Source organism: Asterias rubens, chromosome 8, assembly GCF_902459465.1.
Source record: "Asterias rubens chromosome 8, eAstRub1.3, whole genome shotgun sequence".
Classification (NCBI taxonomy): domain Eukaryota; kingdom Metazoa; phylum Echinodermata; class Asteroidea; order Forcipulatida; family Asteriidae; genus Asterias; species Asterias rubens.
This window is the reverse complement of record NC_047069.1, coordinates 8549927-8565817: the sequence shown is the minus strand read 5'-3', so window position 1 is coordinate 8565817 and position 15891 is coordinate 8549927. Positions and strand designations below refer to the sequence as shown.

The following is a 15891-nucleotide window of genomic DNA, read 5'->3' as shown; positions in this document are numbered from 1 at the left end:
TCGTCCCTCAATTTCTACGACAGTACTTTGGATGAATCTTCGTTGTGCTGAAAACGACAACGTTTAGCTGAACAACCGTCGCAGAACCATCCGTCGTCGAAAACGAAAAGTCCCTAATAATGAAAGAAAAACACCCTTGTCACACGAAGTTGTGTGCGTTTAGATGGTTGATTTCGAGACCTCAAATTCTAAACTTGAGGTCTCGAAATCAAATTCGTGGAAAATTACTTCTTTCTCACAATGTTTAATACCATCAACCTCTCCCCATTACTCGTCACCAAGAAAGGTTTTATGCTAATAATTATTTTGAGTAATTACCAATAGTGTCCACTGCCTTTAATCATCGTGTGCGATTATGAAAGACGTGATAGGCGTTCATTACACAAGTGGCCATATGACTGCAACTGCAGACTCGTGCATCGAGCCCCTACAGCGTAAACTTCTCAAAAGCATAACATTGAAGTCACGTAGGACCATCTCGCAATTATTGTTTGTTGACAATTTGTAAGGGTTGAATGTGGTCGGCTATAGGATGTTCACATTTACCGTAACGCCCTTCGAATACAGAGTGATGGGGTCAACAACGGCAACAAATAAGGACGCTTCACGCCAACAGTTAAACACCCAAAAGAACCCCAACATTATCTACAAGTATATGAGAACATCTTGAACGCAAAGAAAACGTCAATTGAACAAAATTGCTCAGTCGTAACAACGTACCTTTAAAATGATTATGCATGATTAAGGACTATACACAATGTTAAGTATAATTCGAGTCACTTCTATTGAAAGAAAGCAAATATGTCTTAAGTAATCTAATAAAGACACAAATCACCTCATTCACATGGAAGATACACAAGTGTTCAGTTTGGAAAAAGCGTCCTTTGTTGAGTTTCGCATATAAAAAACAGTAATTTTCTGAAGTCTTATAGTACTTCGAATAACCTAAAAGGAATAACTATAAGAGTTCCCGATGCGAACAATAATTTAATGAACAAATCAAATTACACAGACACTGGGTGGGTTCGGGAAAAGCTTTTAGCTTTCACTGTACGGCCATTAAACTTACGTAAAAAGATTGATTCGAAATCCAGCGTGTTTTAAAGTTGAATACCATAACGACCCTTTTAAATTCATATTGCACAAATACAAACGTTATGAAAACTTCAAGTGTTTGCTGTGCAATATTTTAAAGTAAAAGAGGGTGGTCACTTGTTTCGCTCGCTTGTGCGCTTGTTTGTTTGTTTTTGCAAGGAGATATCGTAACTATCCGATTGCCATTGAAGTATAGGAGTGATTCATTAATACTAAACGTGACCATTACTAAATTACAAAATATACAGAAACCAGTCAGAAACCATGACAGATTATCACAATCACTATACACAGATTACACTACGGTTTTAAGTGGGTATAAGTGCTTTTTAGTCCTCGAAGTAATCAACCAAAAATTTGTTCTTACATTTTAAACGGAGAATTTAATAAGTCCAGAATTGTCCGCAGTCCATTGTCGCCTGTCAAGTCAAGTGTCTCGTCAAAAGCGGGAGGTCCTTAAACAAATTAAAAAAACCTCAAGAAAACATCTTATTCAAGGGAATATATTGAAAGATAAGAATACTGGAATATAAAGGGAGAAACCGGCATCTAAGTCAACTTAATTTAAAGCAACTTTAGCCAGTTGTTTGCTCCTGTCGAGAGTATTCTCACAACTCCTTTTTTATTACCTGCGGACACTCGCAGTTCGTTGTTTGTTTGCGTGCGTATACACATTCAAACCGTTGGCCTATAACAAAAAGGAACATGGTTCCCAGTTGGGGAAAGATCCCCAGTTGGAGAGCGTATACACAAGAGAGCTTGCTGTTGTCAGGAAGTCCCCAATTGCAGGTTTTTCCACTTGTGTGTGTTTTAACGCCACATATACGAGTGTGGACCTGGGAACCAATAACGTTCACATCAGTAGGGAATCGAAACACTATGTGGACTTACAAAACAGGTTTAATGAAGAATAGGTTTTCCTTATTGTACAGAACAAATTCTTTTAAACAGAGAATAATAGAACCACCCTGCAGGACTCCACAAACCGGATCCGTAAGGTTGTGTGTGAGGGGTGTTTAAATTTTATTCATGATGTTCTAAGAGATAAGCGAGCAGATTTCGAAGCGAATCAGTATGGAAAAAGCAGACAACTGAAAACGGACATTTGCTTCCCCAAAACCAACTGTCCTTGAATACTTTTTTCAAAAAATTCGCAAATAATTTTTTGTTATAGTTAATTTTTACCGGTGCAGCACATCAGATCTGCAGTGCTCATAAATATCATTGTTTTTATTGCCTTAATACCGAAATATTTAACCTTATTATTTTAATAATTTACAGGATTGTCCGTCATTATATTTGCAAATTAACTGTTTGACTTTAGCCGGAGATCTATGGTCATTTGAACTGAATGGTTTAATTTTAAAACCTTTTTTTAAAGGTCGTTTTATAAGATGGAATAAAATCTTATTCTTGAATATTAGGTTAACGTCAAGTCTCACAAATAAACGGTTTAGTTAGGTCGGTAGTCAGAAATTTAAATTTGTTTTGTAAATCTTTAGGCCTACACACACAATCTGAACCTTAGTATAAAAAAAGGTAGGGTCATAGCCTGGTAGAACAATGTATACAATATAAATGACAAAACAAACTGATTTTGTTAGAAGCACTGCAACTGCTGAGAGTATAAACATTTTAGAGAAAGGTTTCCATGGCAAGTGATTTGGTTTGGATGATTGTATACCCATTTAACACGTAACACATTTTAATCTGAGCAACGATTCATGGCTGAATCTTTTCTCACATTTCTTGAGGTTACGGTGTCCTTTTGCGAAAGCTTTCACAAATTCCGTGACAGTTGTTTGGTGTTTCTCAGCAAGACTCTATACACTGTTTTCAGCTGAGACAATGAAAATTTAATGTGACTTTTATTGCATATTTCTTTTATATCTGTTGCCTTTAAATCAGTAATTTGATCAAATCCAATCTTTGACCCAACCTTTAAGTGTGTATACAAAAAAGTCCCATGGATAAAAACCGTGGTCGTTTAATATACAACAATATTTGATTGTGAAAACAATGTTCACGGAGTGATTTCAAACTACAGACTTTCGTCTTGATTAGATTAGTAATTTTGACGAAGCGAATTTGTTTTTATATAATTGGTGGTGACAAAACATATAATTGGCAATATAGCCACGCCCATATTACGGCATTGCGAAGGACTACATGTTTACTTTCGTCCATTAAACAACACCTAATTGCAATTCTGTCCCGGCTTGTGTTGAGACCACTTCCTTTACTACCGGTCGTTTGACACGGTTTGTTTTTACAAAACTAGAGACGAATGTTTTGAAACACCGAGAATAACTAATTGCACGAGACACTCATCACTAGACCTTGGTAATCATGCAGAAACGGTTTGGCTTTGTTTGACATTTCAATCAATCATGTCATCCGTCTTGTTTTAACTGTAGACCGCTATTTTTCTTGGGAGTAAAAACTTTTTTTTAATTTTTTTTACTTGTCACATCACCACGAACATTTTTAATTTAATTTATATATAAAAAAAGAAAACATTCAATGAGTCATTTAAGCGTGTAGACATTGAGCAGTTCAATGTTAAATATTCATAGCGGCAATCGTCATCAGAAATATCTTATTGTCAGATGCATTAATGTTTAAGCAGAGACGCAATTGTGCTCGGCATTCAGTTAAATTCGTTGGATCGGCACTACATTGCACGTATAGGCTGGACAAGAGAGACACACTTTAATGCAACACTACAATGAATATGATATTTCGTTCTCCTATTCACACACCACACTTTAAACTAGCCTTGATGCAGTCATGAATGTTTAAATTTAGAATTAACTGGCGGTTCTTGGAGCAATCCTCAATTACCAGTCAGTTGTATATAACGTAAATCGAAGTGTACATGCAATCACAGTCAGATTAATTCGGCATAACCATTTGATTGAAGAAACAGCATGGATTGATAAATCCTCCTACGTGTACCTTATCTTGTCCTGCATCTAAATTTACTCTGCTGATGTTTGCACAAATTTCACGGTCAAATCTACCATTTTGATTGAATTTTGGTTTCAAATTAAACGGCTTTAGATTGCCATCCTTTTAGGTTTATTGGATCAACCATACAACAACATTATTCGACATATTGGCTTCGCTGATGGTATGAATACTGTAGTATTGACTTCTGCATGCAACTTATGTGACTGTAAAAACATGCACGGGATATTTACTTTATTCGACGTCACTGTCCCTCAGACATCACACTGTCAAACTGTATACAGTGTCCAGGGAAATCTTAAGTAGGTTACCCGTGCGCAATTTGATTGTAATCAGGACGAAAATCGGGTTTGACTAAATCGCCTGTTTAGAAGAATTTGCTCCGAAAAATGATCACATCAACTGAATCGAAGACGGAATTACCCTTGGGTTCGTTCTGAGAAATAAAAACCCAATGGCTATATTCTAGATTGCAGTTTTAAGACAGCTGACGTATGATCAAGCACAGTGCGATGGTGGGCGTTTAATTAGAGATTTTCTTTTTTTTAAAAAGCTGAATCTCAGCTTGGGTAAGTCTTAAACCGTCTTAGTTTGCTTACAGATGTAATGTTTGATGTCAGACTCTATTGTTTAACCGGAAGAGTGGCACGCAAACCGTATATATTGACGGATTATGATTTTACCAGAATGACATAGAACCGACAACTCCCGGCTCTGAATTGACTAGAATTCCGGACTCCCTGGGACCTGACTCATTCTGGGTCAAGCTGACTGGGAATTTGTGGTAAAATTACCCGGTAAATGACGCGGTATCCGATTTTAAGTCCAATTTGTAACCATTTGACGGGTCAGCCTTACCCGGCAATGGGTCAGGCCCAATAGACACGGAAACCGGCTCAATTTTGACCTATGAAACTGTACAGTTTTGTATAGCATACACATTCAAATAATACATACAATCTACACTACCACTATCGTGTAGATAAAGGCCAACTCCAGTACTATGTTTTCCCGTTCAATGATGCAACGTGTAACGAATATGTTTTACATAATGCACCAGATCCTACAGAACCGATGACGCAACTTCAAGTTTAACCAAACAAGTTTTTGTAAAATTCCTTCATAAAATTTCGTCTCGCGTTGCATTTTGTCCCCGCAAAGAAGAGGTCCTAAACTCGTTATTGTGAGCGGCATCATTTTCCGTGCGTCTAGATCCTCTTTGAGAAATGTTCCCTCGGCACATAAACGCAGCTTTAAAACTCGCCCTGTACCTGTGGCTAAGCAGTGTATAAATCAAAGGGTTTGCCACTGAGTTTATGTAGGCCAATACACGAGATATTTCATACAATAATTCCTCTGTTTTCAGCGGTAGGACATCGGGGCCTTGCAGACTTTTGATGACTTGGAATAAACACATTAGTTCGAACGGAAACAGACAGCAGAAGAAGACCACTCCGTTGACCACTAGCATCTTGGCTATTTGATTCCTCATAGCCACGTTCTTGTCCTGTGACATTCCATGATGACCAAGGTTCTGGATGGACCGATCCAGGCTTCGAATGATGTTGATGTAGAGAAACACATTCAGCGCGAACGCAGAAAAGAACGGTACCGTTTGGATTACATTGATGAACTTATCCACCCAAATATTGTGTGATCTGCAAACGTACATTTCTAAAGGCCAGTCTTTGTATTTATCATCTCCCGGAGGCCAATCGAGACAGTACTTGACAAATTTGCTTCTTGAAGGAATCAGACAGGCCGCAACACAGAAGGCGAACACCCAGCATCCGACGCTAGTCGGCACTGCATTCTTGGTCCGTCTTCGTTTGGAGGTCTGCGGACGACGCACGGCCAAGAAACGGTCGAAAGACACCAAAGTGATGAAACAGAGAGAAGCAAAATAGGTCAGATCTGCCAGAAGGGATATCACAATGCATGCAATTGGTCCATGTGGACTATCGTCCCCTGGCACCGGCGATTTGGCATATAACCAAATCTTATCAACAATTGCACTGACCAAAAATAATATGTCTGCAACTGCTAAGTTCGTCAAATACCAGTTAGTGACGGTCCGCATCTCAGGTCGACGATACACCACAAAAATAAAAGCGGAGTTTCCAAGCAAACCAAGCAAGAGCAGAATAGGAAAAAGAACAGTTATGGAGAAGATTTGTCCCTCGTGATAAGTCCAGTCCTCCACAAAGTCATACGTGATATTTCTATAAAGCTCCGGATCACAATTAGCTCTTATTGCAGAGAAGTTAGAATAGTTGTAAACAGCCATGTTCAAACTTTTGATGTCACTCGTGAATATCAAAAGGAGTGGATCGTACTTGCAGTGCTCGAGCCCTAAACGTTCGCTTTCTCCGTGCTGGACATCACACTGGGAGGTTAAGGCGCGCAGCATCCTCTTTTTCAGCAGCCAGAATTTGTGATTGACTGGCAGACATGCGCACTTCTGCCAATGATACCCAGCCTGCTATTCGCTTTGTGTATTGCAGTCACCGCGCCTGCTGCATGCCCTTGTGTACTTAAAATTTACACACGGCGATAATGTACCGCCGGAAAAAATCGTTTCATTTGAAAGTACAGGTATACGTGTTCCAATCTTGAAACTGTTTCGGCTCTAACACTGAGTAATAGGAAATGTGCAACACACTGCCTTTATGTCGTTTCATTTTGTTGTTTAAACGAATACTACAATTTTATTTACAAACATAGGCCTATTCTTTGATAAACTGCCTGACGCAACTAACAGATACAAATTGTTTAACCAAGATAAATCTACGCAGCAATCTTCCACAGAATAATTAAGTTTTCTCCAAATCAACATTTTAACTTGATCGAAATGGCTTGTGAAAACAAGAAAACGTCGAAAATGTTTACAGCAGACGCTGTGGTAAACAAAGCAAATCAAACCAACGTACTTTTCCTCCAGAAAATATATTTGGCTACTGATCCCTCGCATGACGTCACAACACGCGTCAGATTAAATGTAAATGGTGGGCTTGTAAACACGTTCGCATTGCCAAAAATGCCCGCTTGTTAGTATAAACTGCGCCCCCCCCCCTGACACAACCAAAATTGATTTGGTCATATGGACTGTGGGTCAATATATAGGTTCGTTAAATCTGAATGAGCTCGTTCAAAGTTCCCTCTTTAATCAGAAGGGGGTGGGGCGTCTGATGACAGAACTTATGGCATCATTCAAACAGATTTGTCAAAACAATTTGCAGAGTAGTTTGGGCGATTTGGGCTCAATCAGATCTCGAGCCAACCAACCTTTGAGTAGACTGGTCTAGAATCTAGTCTAGAATAACGAGCCCTAAGGTGGGGATTTGCCGGAGTCCGTGGCGCCAATTTCAACAAATCCACAGAGACGAGAAATTGGTGTGTGCATGTATACATGCTGCCGTTGCTTGCATGACAAAACGGGTTGATTTCAAACATGATTTTATATATATATATATATATATTTTTTTTTTTTTTTTTGGCGTAGGATAAAGAATTTCAATTTGCATTTTAGTACTTTTAAGAACTTTAAAAACGTTCAGGCTTTCTACTACACAGCATGTTCTTAGTTTACTAAAAGTGTATTCGAAATTGCTTCTTCAAGTATTTACAATTAAATGTTACCCCGTACCAATACAAACCAAACATTTAGATGTTAAACAATGTACTATGTACACGCAATAATATATCAGCATTTATGGACTATGCCAAAGATAATAATGTTATGACGTATTTGGTTGAGGGCGTTCACTGGGAATTAGTGGTTGCTACGATATTGTCGAACGAGTATCTTTTAATAGGCTTTGCTGGATAATAATAATGCTTAAAAGCATCAGGTGTACAAGATGTTAATATAATTATTTGGCAATCCCATAACGGGTAAAATTCAGCGTTGAAGCATTAGTGTAAAAAGTGATATTGTAGAACAGCATATAGACATGTGTTTCATTTAAATATACGCTCAGCCTGAGTGACAATAATTGTCTCTCAAAATTGTTCACAGGAGTAACATTTGAGAAAGGGTTGCTGAGGTAAATGCTTTATTGTGTCAATCAACGATAGGTGTGGTTTACACTTAAAGGTATAATAATATCTTACGCGAAGATGATTAGCTTTATATTAGATCATGTATCATGTCGTGCCAAGAAAATGTCTCGACCAGTCACTGTGTACAAAGAAACACCCGTTCTCTCATTTAACTACAACGGAAATGACAAACAACGTGTGGATCATATTGTGTTTAGCCCCCGGCACCAACCTCGATCATTGTGCGAGCTAAGATATATTTCAAAAAGACATTTTGTAGTTCAGATAAAAAAAATAACCTGTAGGGAGAAGACGCCATTAGGAGGACACAAGTTGGCCAATGTGACCCAAGGCAGTGCTTTCAGATCCCAGAGGCCTACTCGTGTACCAAACTCATGTTTAATTTCACGCTTTAGAATTCATTTCAGGAGTGTTTTAATATTGTGTTGAACTAAAGCTAACAACGTAAATGAGTAGGTGTATTCAAAACAATTGAAAAAAAAAAACCCAAAACAGTAGTACTTTTGTTTGAAAATGACAATGACATGGAGTTAAATTATCCATACGTTGAGATACTTCTACTTCTTAGTTCACCTTGAGTTCACCCTAATTGTCTTTGTGGCTTCAGTACAAAATATTTCCAAAACCCGAGAGCTAATATTGTTTTTTCTTTCTTTCTTATAAATTTACTTTATCAAAAAGCTTTTAGTTTTAGAACGTCAAACAAACTTTTGTTGTGTATAGAAAAACGTACAATCAATGCCTAGATCTGATGCCTGCGGGGAACTAAGTATCCGAAAAGTATTACCTTTAATCAACCTCACTTTCATTCTTAGGTCCCCATAATTTTGAATAATAAACAGGTTACAATTTTAATGGTGTGAGTACCTTTCATCGTCCACTACCTACTCGGGGCAATGGTGCAACGTGTCTACACGCTCGTGCCGCGCCTCAGGTATGATAACTGAGATAACGCTGTTGAGTCAATTTTATACGAACTGAAGAAGGCGAAACCTTCCAGTTTAAAATGTGCATGTTAACACGTCACCTTTAGTAGGCACTATTTTTTCACCAAGAGGGAGAAATTTAATTCCATTTTACCCAGTCAAATCTTGCGTACGATACACAAAACAACAACAACAACAACCATAAACAACAACCACCAACATCAACTAATAATGGGTTAATATTGTTCGAATAGAAACATTATTATCGTTCTCGATTTCACAGACAAACAATATATATTACTTGCTCATCTTCGCTCCATATTATTTATCAACAATCGATTTGAAAAGGCTATACTTTGCGGTTGTTGATTAAGGCAGGTTAATTGCCATTTACATATTTGTGTGCATGAAAGCAATTTGTTTTAAACATTAACTCTATTTTGCAAACTTCTCGAAACAAACAAATTTGTATAATATTTCAAAAACGTTTCACACAATGCACTCATGATGTGTACGTGAAAATTCACTGTTTTATATATATAGTTGAGTGGTCCCGTGCTTTAGGGAGTAAGGTTGCTATTTCATGACACGTAACCTGAGTACATGGGAGGATTTGAGGACTTTCTGATCAAGCAAGACTGTTTGTTGAAAAGAAAATCATCAGTGCCGATCAAACCGTTAAGTAGACCTTAATATGATATCATGTCCGTCATTGCACTTTTTTTTACGGGTTGATGATAACTTAAAAGGCATATAGTTCACTTCCATGTTGCAAGAAAATCGGTCAAGTCCCATTATGTATTAAAGGTAAGATACACCAAACGCCTTCGGACCTTACAACATGCAACGATGGTCTTCCAGATGAATATTTCATCGGCCACTCTGAATGGAAGATTTATCTCAGCAGATGTTGCAGTGTCACCTTGGTAATGCCATTAATTCTATATGAGGGGTAAAATATGATGTTCAGGGGAAAGGTCATTTTATTTAAGGTAAAGCCTCGACGTTTCATGCAGTACATTTTCAGCATCTACACTTTGGTTGTCTCCATTAAAATGGCTTCAATTTCTAGACAATACTCACTGGAGTGCTCTCCAGTGCCGGTGTGCTTTCTCGTTCAAGGAGAACTCTGCACTCGCCGCACACTACATTGATATACATTGCCATCCAAAACGATAGTGTTACTGCCACACATTGTAAACACAGCCCACGGATTTACAGTTTCGTGGTGAAACGTTGACAGTTGAATTCAAGATCATGTATCTACAAGTAAATCGGAGGTAATCACTAATGCTAGACACATCTTTATGTATTGCTGATAAATACAAGCAGTCCCAAATGAGATAAATGTATTTTCACTATACTTACGGGGATATAGAAAATATCAGAATTTACATCCAAAATATGTTTTTCAAGTTTTGTACAGATTATTGCATTAACTTTGCAAAGTTTACAGCTTATAGATGGAAATCTTAACTTGAATGAATAAAATAACACATTTCAAATGCCGCGAATCTACTTCACCCACCTATTTTTTTTCAAGGAGAAACACCACAATCAAGTTAGTCTAGATTGCTTTCAATGAATTTTACCTGTATGTATTTCTGCACTTAATATGTACTTCTTATTCATGGTTTTGAAATTTTTTTTCCATAAACATGTTTCGTTTGATGGAAGATAGATAAGCCCCTGTGCGTTTTTATAAACTTGAAAATTCCAATTCAAAGAAACGAGAAGATATGTGAGCCCAAATTAACATATAAATCATATTTGGTCTTCTGAATTTATAGCTGGTTGCAACAGTACAAGTTCCTTGCAGCTGTGTACCGGCATTAATTTTACCGCTTATCAAATGTTTGCGTTCCAACAGCACCATAATCCAAACAGAATGACACACTGCAGTCCGGTCGTGACTATGCACTTATAATTGTATTATAACCCACATTGATGAGAAGTGGCAAAAATGGGCAGATGGCCACAAGTGTGCAATATTCAATTTTTGATGTCTTCTTGTTATAGCCGTCAAAGACTGGTACATCATGCAGGTGGCTTCTTTACTAAGGGCATTATTTGTTCCCCTCTTTTTTTAGGGGAGGGGGGGTGGGTGGTTGATCATACAGCAAGTAATTTCGCCCTGCCTTGATGTAATGCACATTTTCAGCCTATGCGTTTATGGGTCAAATCCCGTTCAAGCTCGATGCATTGAAGTAGGATAAGCGAATTCAAATCACGAATCCAGATTATGGTGTGACCAAATGTTCTAATATAAGCTACTATTTTTCTCCTCAGAACAGGGTCGATTAATCTAAAACCGAGATGTCAGCATCACGAGGCGAAATGATCATTCCACGTCAACATACATGCATTGAAGTGAACAGCTTTTACTATTTAAGAGATTCACAAACTATTTTTGACATGGGGAGATCTCAGCTTTCAATATCATCTTGTTAGATATGGGAATGTTAACAGCAATACATATAAAACTAAAACACAAATGACAAATGTATACAAAAATTTCACTTGGCATGACAAGATGAAGATAAATGAGTCCATTTTTGATGAAGATGCACAGTACATCACGGTAACTATATATGTAAACCGCTCATGTTGTCATGATCGAATATACGAAACTTGACAATATTTAAAAACACTATTTTGTATGTCAAATGAACAGTATAAAACTCAACTGTTAGAGTGATATTATCATAATTATGGCGCAGTTTTGTTGATCTTTTCAAAGCTGCATTTGAAATCCATTCTTTTATGGTGTGATTTACGGTTGTCTATACACAAACACATGTGACACGAGGAAGCAGTGAGAAGTGCAGTTGAAAGTCAACCCCCGAGGATGATATCAGATGAGAGTTCACTAAATGTTACTGGATTTACGCTTTAAACAAACCACAATTCAGACACACAACCATTTGAAGAGGCAAATGACTTGGGGAAAACGACAATGTAGCTTCGTGTTTATCACAATCAATATTCGTGACAGATTTCTGGTCGTGGCGGGCGCGGACGTGTGGAATAATAATATGCAATTTGTTTTTATGTACTAAAACCCAGCAGCGGTGTTTCAAATTCTTGTTTTCTTACATTTTAAGTTAATACTAAAATATCAACTTTTATTTTGACTTTTCTGTTTTGTTATCTTGACACTCTGGCCAAACGTCACCCCGCCCCCCAAGATGCCCTTTAATACATATCACCTTTCAGGACATCAGTATTGTATTTATTTTCACATAAACATCACCTTATTGCAACCAGAGGGTAACCTAAATATTGCAGGGCTGCTCCGAAATGTGTCATCTTGCACAGCGATCTGCGTGGTGTCATCAAGGGACGGGTGCTGATCCCTGATATTACTGTGACAACGGTTGTCGGTGAGTGGTTGACTGTAGTATAAGTATTGTACTCAATACGATTACAGAAAACAAAACGAGTGAGTTCCTCATTAGGAGTTATTTAAAACCTCAGTTGGTTCCGCACGAGTTAAATGTGAAAATAGAAATGAAGGAACATCACTATAACATGTCGGCGAATGTCAGGTTCTTGGCTTCGGTTTAAAATCTGCTTCGGTACAAAACGCTATACTGGATTGACAAAATGTTGAGTTTGGCATAGCACTTTTGAATATTTCATCATGGTCGCCCAGGTGTGTACCACTAATATTGGTGCGTGGACATTCCTGAGTGATAATAAGTCAATAAATTGACACTCTAGGGACAAATCAACTTCGCTGCAAATTTTTGAATTGTCCTAACTTTATATGATGCGCTGTAATGTGCTGTCCTTGCATTTCGGGCGCCTTGTTGGATAACTTAGAATGGCTGCCATTTCGCGCCACGCCATTTCACAAAATGGGCTCATCCATGCTGGAGACGTATAAAACAAAGTCACAACAGAACGGTTCAACATAAGTTTCATCTTAAATGGCGACCTTCACGGTGGCACACCAATCAAACACGCCTCTGACACAAAGTAACGAGTGTATTTGTCATTAAGCTCTTAACAAGTCAAAAAGATGATGAATAACGTTATTAACGTTATGATTATTATAAATAATCAATAGTAACTACTGTTTGTTACGCCTGTATTTATAATGAGATTTGCTAATCATGGTAATATAATAGCTAACACATTTTAAAAAGTGGGAATATAAGAAACTGAAACAGGGAGAAGGTGTGACAAATAATACGGAATTGATCAAAGAAGAAGCTCAGCTTGTGAATAGTCCATCATATGAGTAATGGGAAAGGTTTTGTATTCATAGGGCTTTGCTAGAATACGTGTACGGGAATTTTTGGGATATGCAATTTCTTTTCTGAAGGTCGTGTTTGCATATAGTCTGTGATGTGTGGGATCTGAGTGAAGGGGCAACTTGATATACATGTGTAAACTCATCAATATCGCGAGGGTATTTAATCACGAGAAATTACATTTTAAAGAGGGATTCACGAGCGTGAAATTGCACTCGGCGTTAACTGCAACCGAAAGTACAGATCACTCAATATTTATACACTTATATTATTGACTCAAAGTGAAGGGTTCTTTAAGCTGGTATACTTTAAAAAATTTTTTACCATGACAACTTTTTTGTTGAAGAGCACCGGAGAGCTGTTGATTTATAAAACATTGTTTAAACAACCCCTTTTTTAAATAGTGTGCAGAAGAGGTAAATCGTCACTACAAAATTTGAATCTGACAAAGCATGAAGCTTTTTGCATGCAGGCATCTGATGGAGCACAAATGCCTGGCAACAAGGATAGTATTTTTTTCTCTCATTATTTCTTTCAATATTGATGACTAATTGAGCAAAAGCGTTCACACCAAGTGAGGGTACTGGATTCACCAAGTGAGGATACTGGTCTTTGACAATTCCAGAAGTGCCTTTAATACCTATTGGGATCTGATTTCCTGGTGATGGCTTTCGCCATTTTCCTCTTTGCGTTTAACTATAAGAGTTCATTGACAGATGTATATATGTAACATGAACCGGAGGCTGAATATTTACCCATCTGAATAAATGATGCAGACGGAACCTAGCCCTAACAATATTGGCTCAAAAGATATCCAAATCAAGTTACTGACATCATTGTATGCATTATTTGGCTCTTCGTCAAACGAAACAATTTAAACTTATAGGGAGGCTAATATTCTGAGATGGGACAATGTAGCGAGCGCAAGAGAAGCCCGAATGGGTAAGCAATGAAAAATGTCAGGTCACTGGATGTCTTGCTTGCTTTACACGATCCGACACAGACAATCATTCAAAGGAACTACGTTCGATCAAACCGATAGATGATGTTTTTACTAAACTATCCATATAATACATTACACACACAAACCGAAACCGGGCATGGAACAACGTCATTGAGACATGTATGACAATTTTAACACGTTACAAAATGAATGCAAATGTAACTGCGAGAATCGGCATGTATCAAATTAAAACGATTTTTCAAAAACGTGGGCAGCTTTTTTAATCGGAAACCTATGTAATGATATACATGCTCAAAAACACTTCAGTTATTGTTTCGGATTCGGAAACAACTTTAGAAGGTTCTGAGTAGAGGCACCAAAATCAAATAACCACTGGAATTCTAATAAATTCTTGCTCAAAACAACCAATTGCCGGCGGGGTTACTAAAGTTTCTAGGAACTGTTATCTAGAACCTACGTGTAATTGTATCATCTGTCTTTTCGATTAACACCAATTTAGAATGGTAATTTTGACCAGCATAAGCGTTACGGTGCACATTTCTCCTTCATGATAATGAAGTATCATTTAAGGTGATTTTTGTTGTCATGATTTATGATGACTGTCATCATAATGTTCACGATGTCACTTTCCCATCAATGCTAAGAACAACCTATTCAAAATACCCGCTCTTTGCTTTACTCGTTGCCGAATTTTGGCAACGTCTTAAAGCTCGTGTGCAGAAAGAAGCATTTAAGAGAAATATTGTGTCATTTCCATTAACGAAATGAAAACACCATTTAACAACAACAGCGAACATATTAATTTTGTTTGTTTGCTTGCTTTTAACTTGCTTTTACAACAAGTGCGTGTGCCACCGTTTTCCTGTATTAAAAGCAATTAACCCGTTTTCTGGACGGATGTATCCCCGAGGAGACTTCCGACGTAACCGGAGAATTTCATGGAAAAAATGACAATTCCCGGAGCATAGAACGGGTTGCGATAAACAGGAACAAAAGTTTCTTTCATATATACGGCGAGTGAGAGAAAGCCCAATCGGGCAAAAAACACCCCCAGTTTACTGGAGGTGACTGGATAAAATGACAAGACCACCAGGGGAACTGAAATGCTGTAGGCAGGCACGGGTAAAGGAAGGAGTAAGAGGGAGAAAGTTGGTGTGTAAAAAAAGCATGTTCGTTTCTTCGCTGTCACTCGCAAATTACACCAAAGCGAGTTCTTTCTAGCAGTTTTGGACGTTCACCCCTTTCTCGACAAAAAAGTGCCCTGGGATGTGTTGTTATCCGCGACGGTTTATATTCAGGTTTTTCCTCCAGAGGAAACTATTTATATAGGACTCTTTTTCTATATTGCTGCACGGGACAAATTTGTTGAGGTTTGCCGTACAAATGTTTCTTTATAAAGTCATATTGTTATTATTTCTTAAAGATAAATGGATTGGTTTATCATTCACCAATTGACAATTAGGAAAAAGCACGTGAACATCTCGTATAGAGAGTATCAAGCTTGTTGGATTTAAATAAGATAAAATATTGTTTCATAGCTGCCATAAAACACAACGATAAAGTGGTATAGTTTTGCTTCAAGATTGGTTTCATTTTGCAAAATCTCTCAAGGCTC

At 37.8% G+C, this 15891-nt stretch overlaps 1 protein-coding gene across 1 annotated transcript; it reads right to left on the bottom strand.

Annotated features, from left to right (window-relative positions):
* Positions 1–268: 268 nt before the first annotated feature.
* LOC117293850 (somatostatin receptor type 5-like) lies at positions 269–6429 on the bottom strand. Its single transcript, XM_033776312.1, has one exon. It carries the CDS (start codon positions 6350–6352, stop codon positions 5186–5188), a length of 1167 nt encoding a protein of 388 aa, XP_033632203.1. The 5' UTR covers positions 6353–6429; the 3' UTR covers positions 269–5185.
* Positions 6430–15891: the final 9462 nt, after the last annotated feature.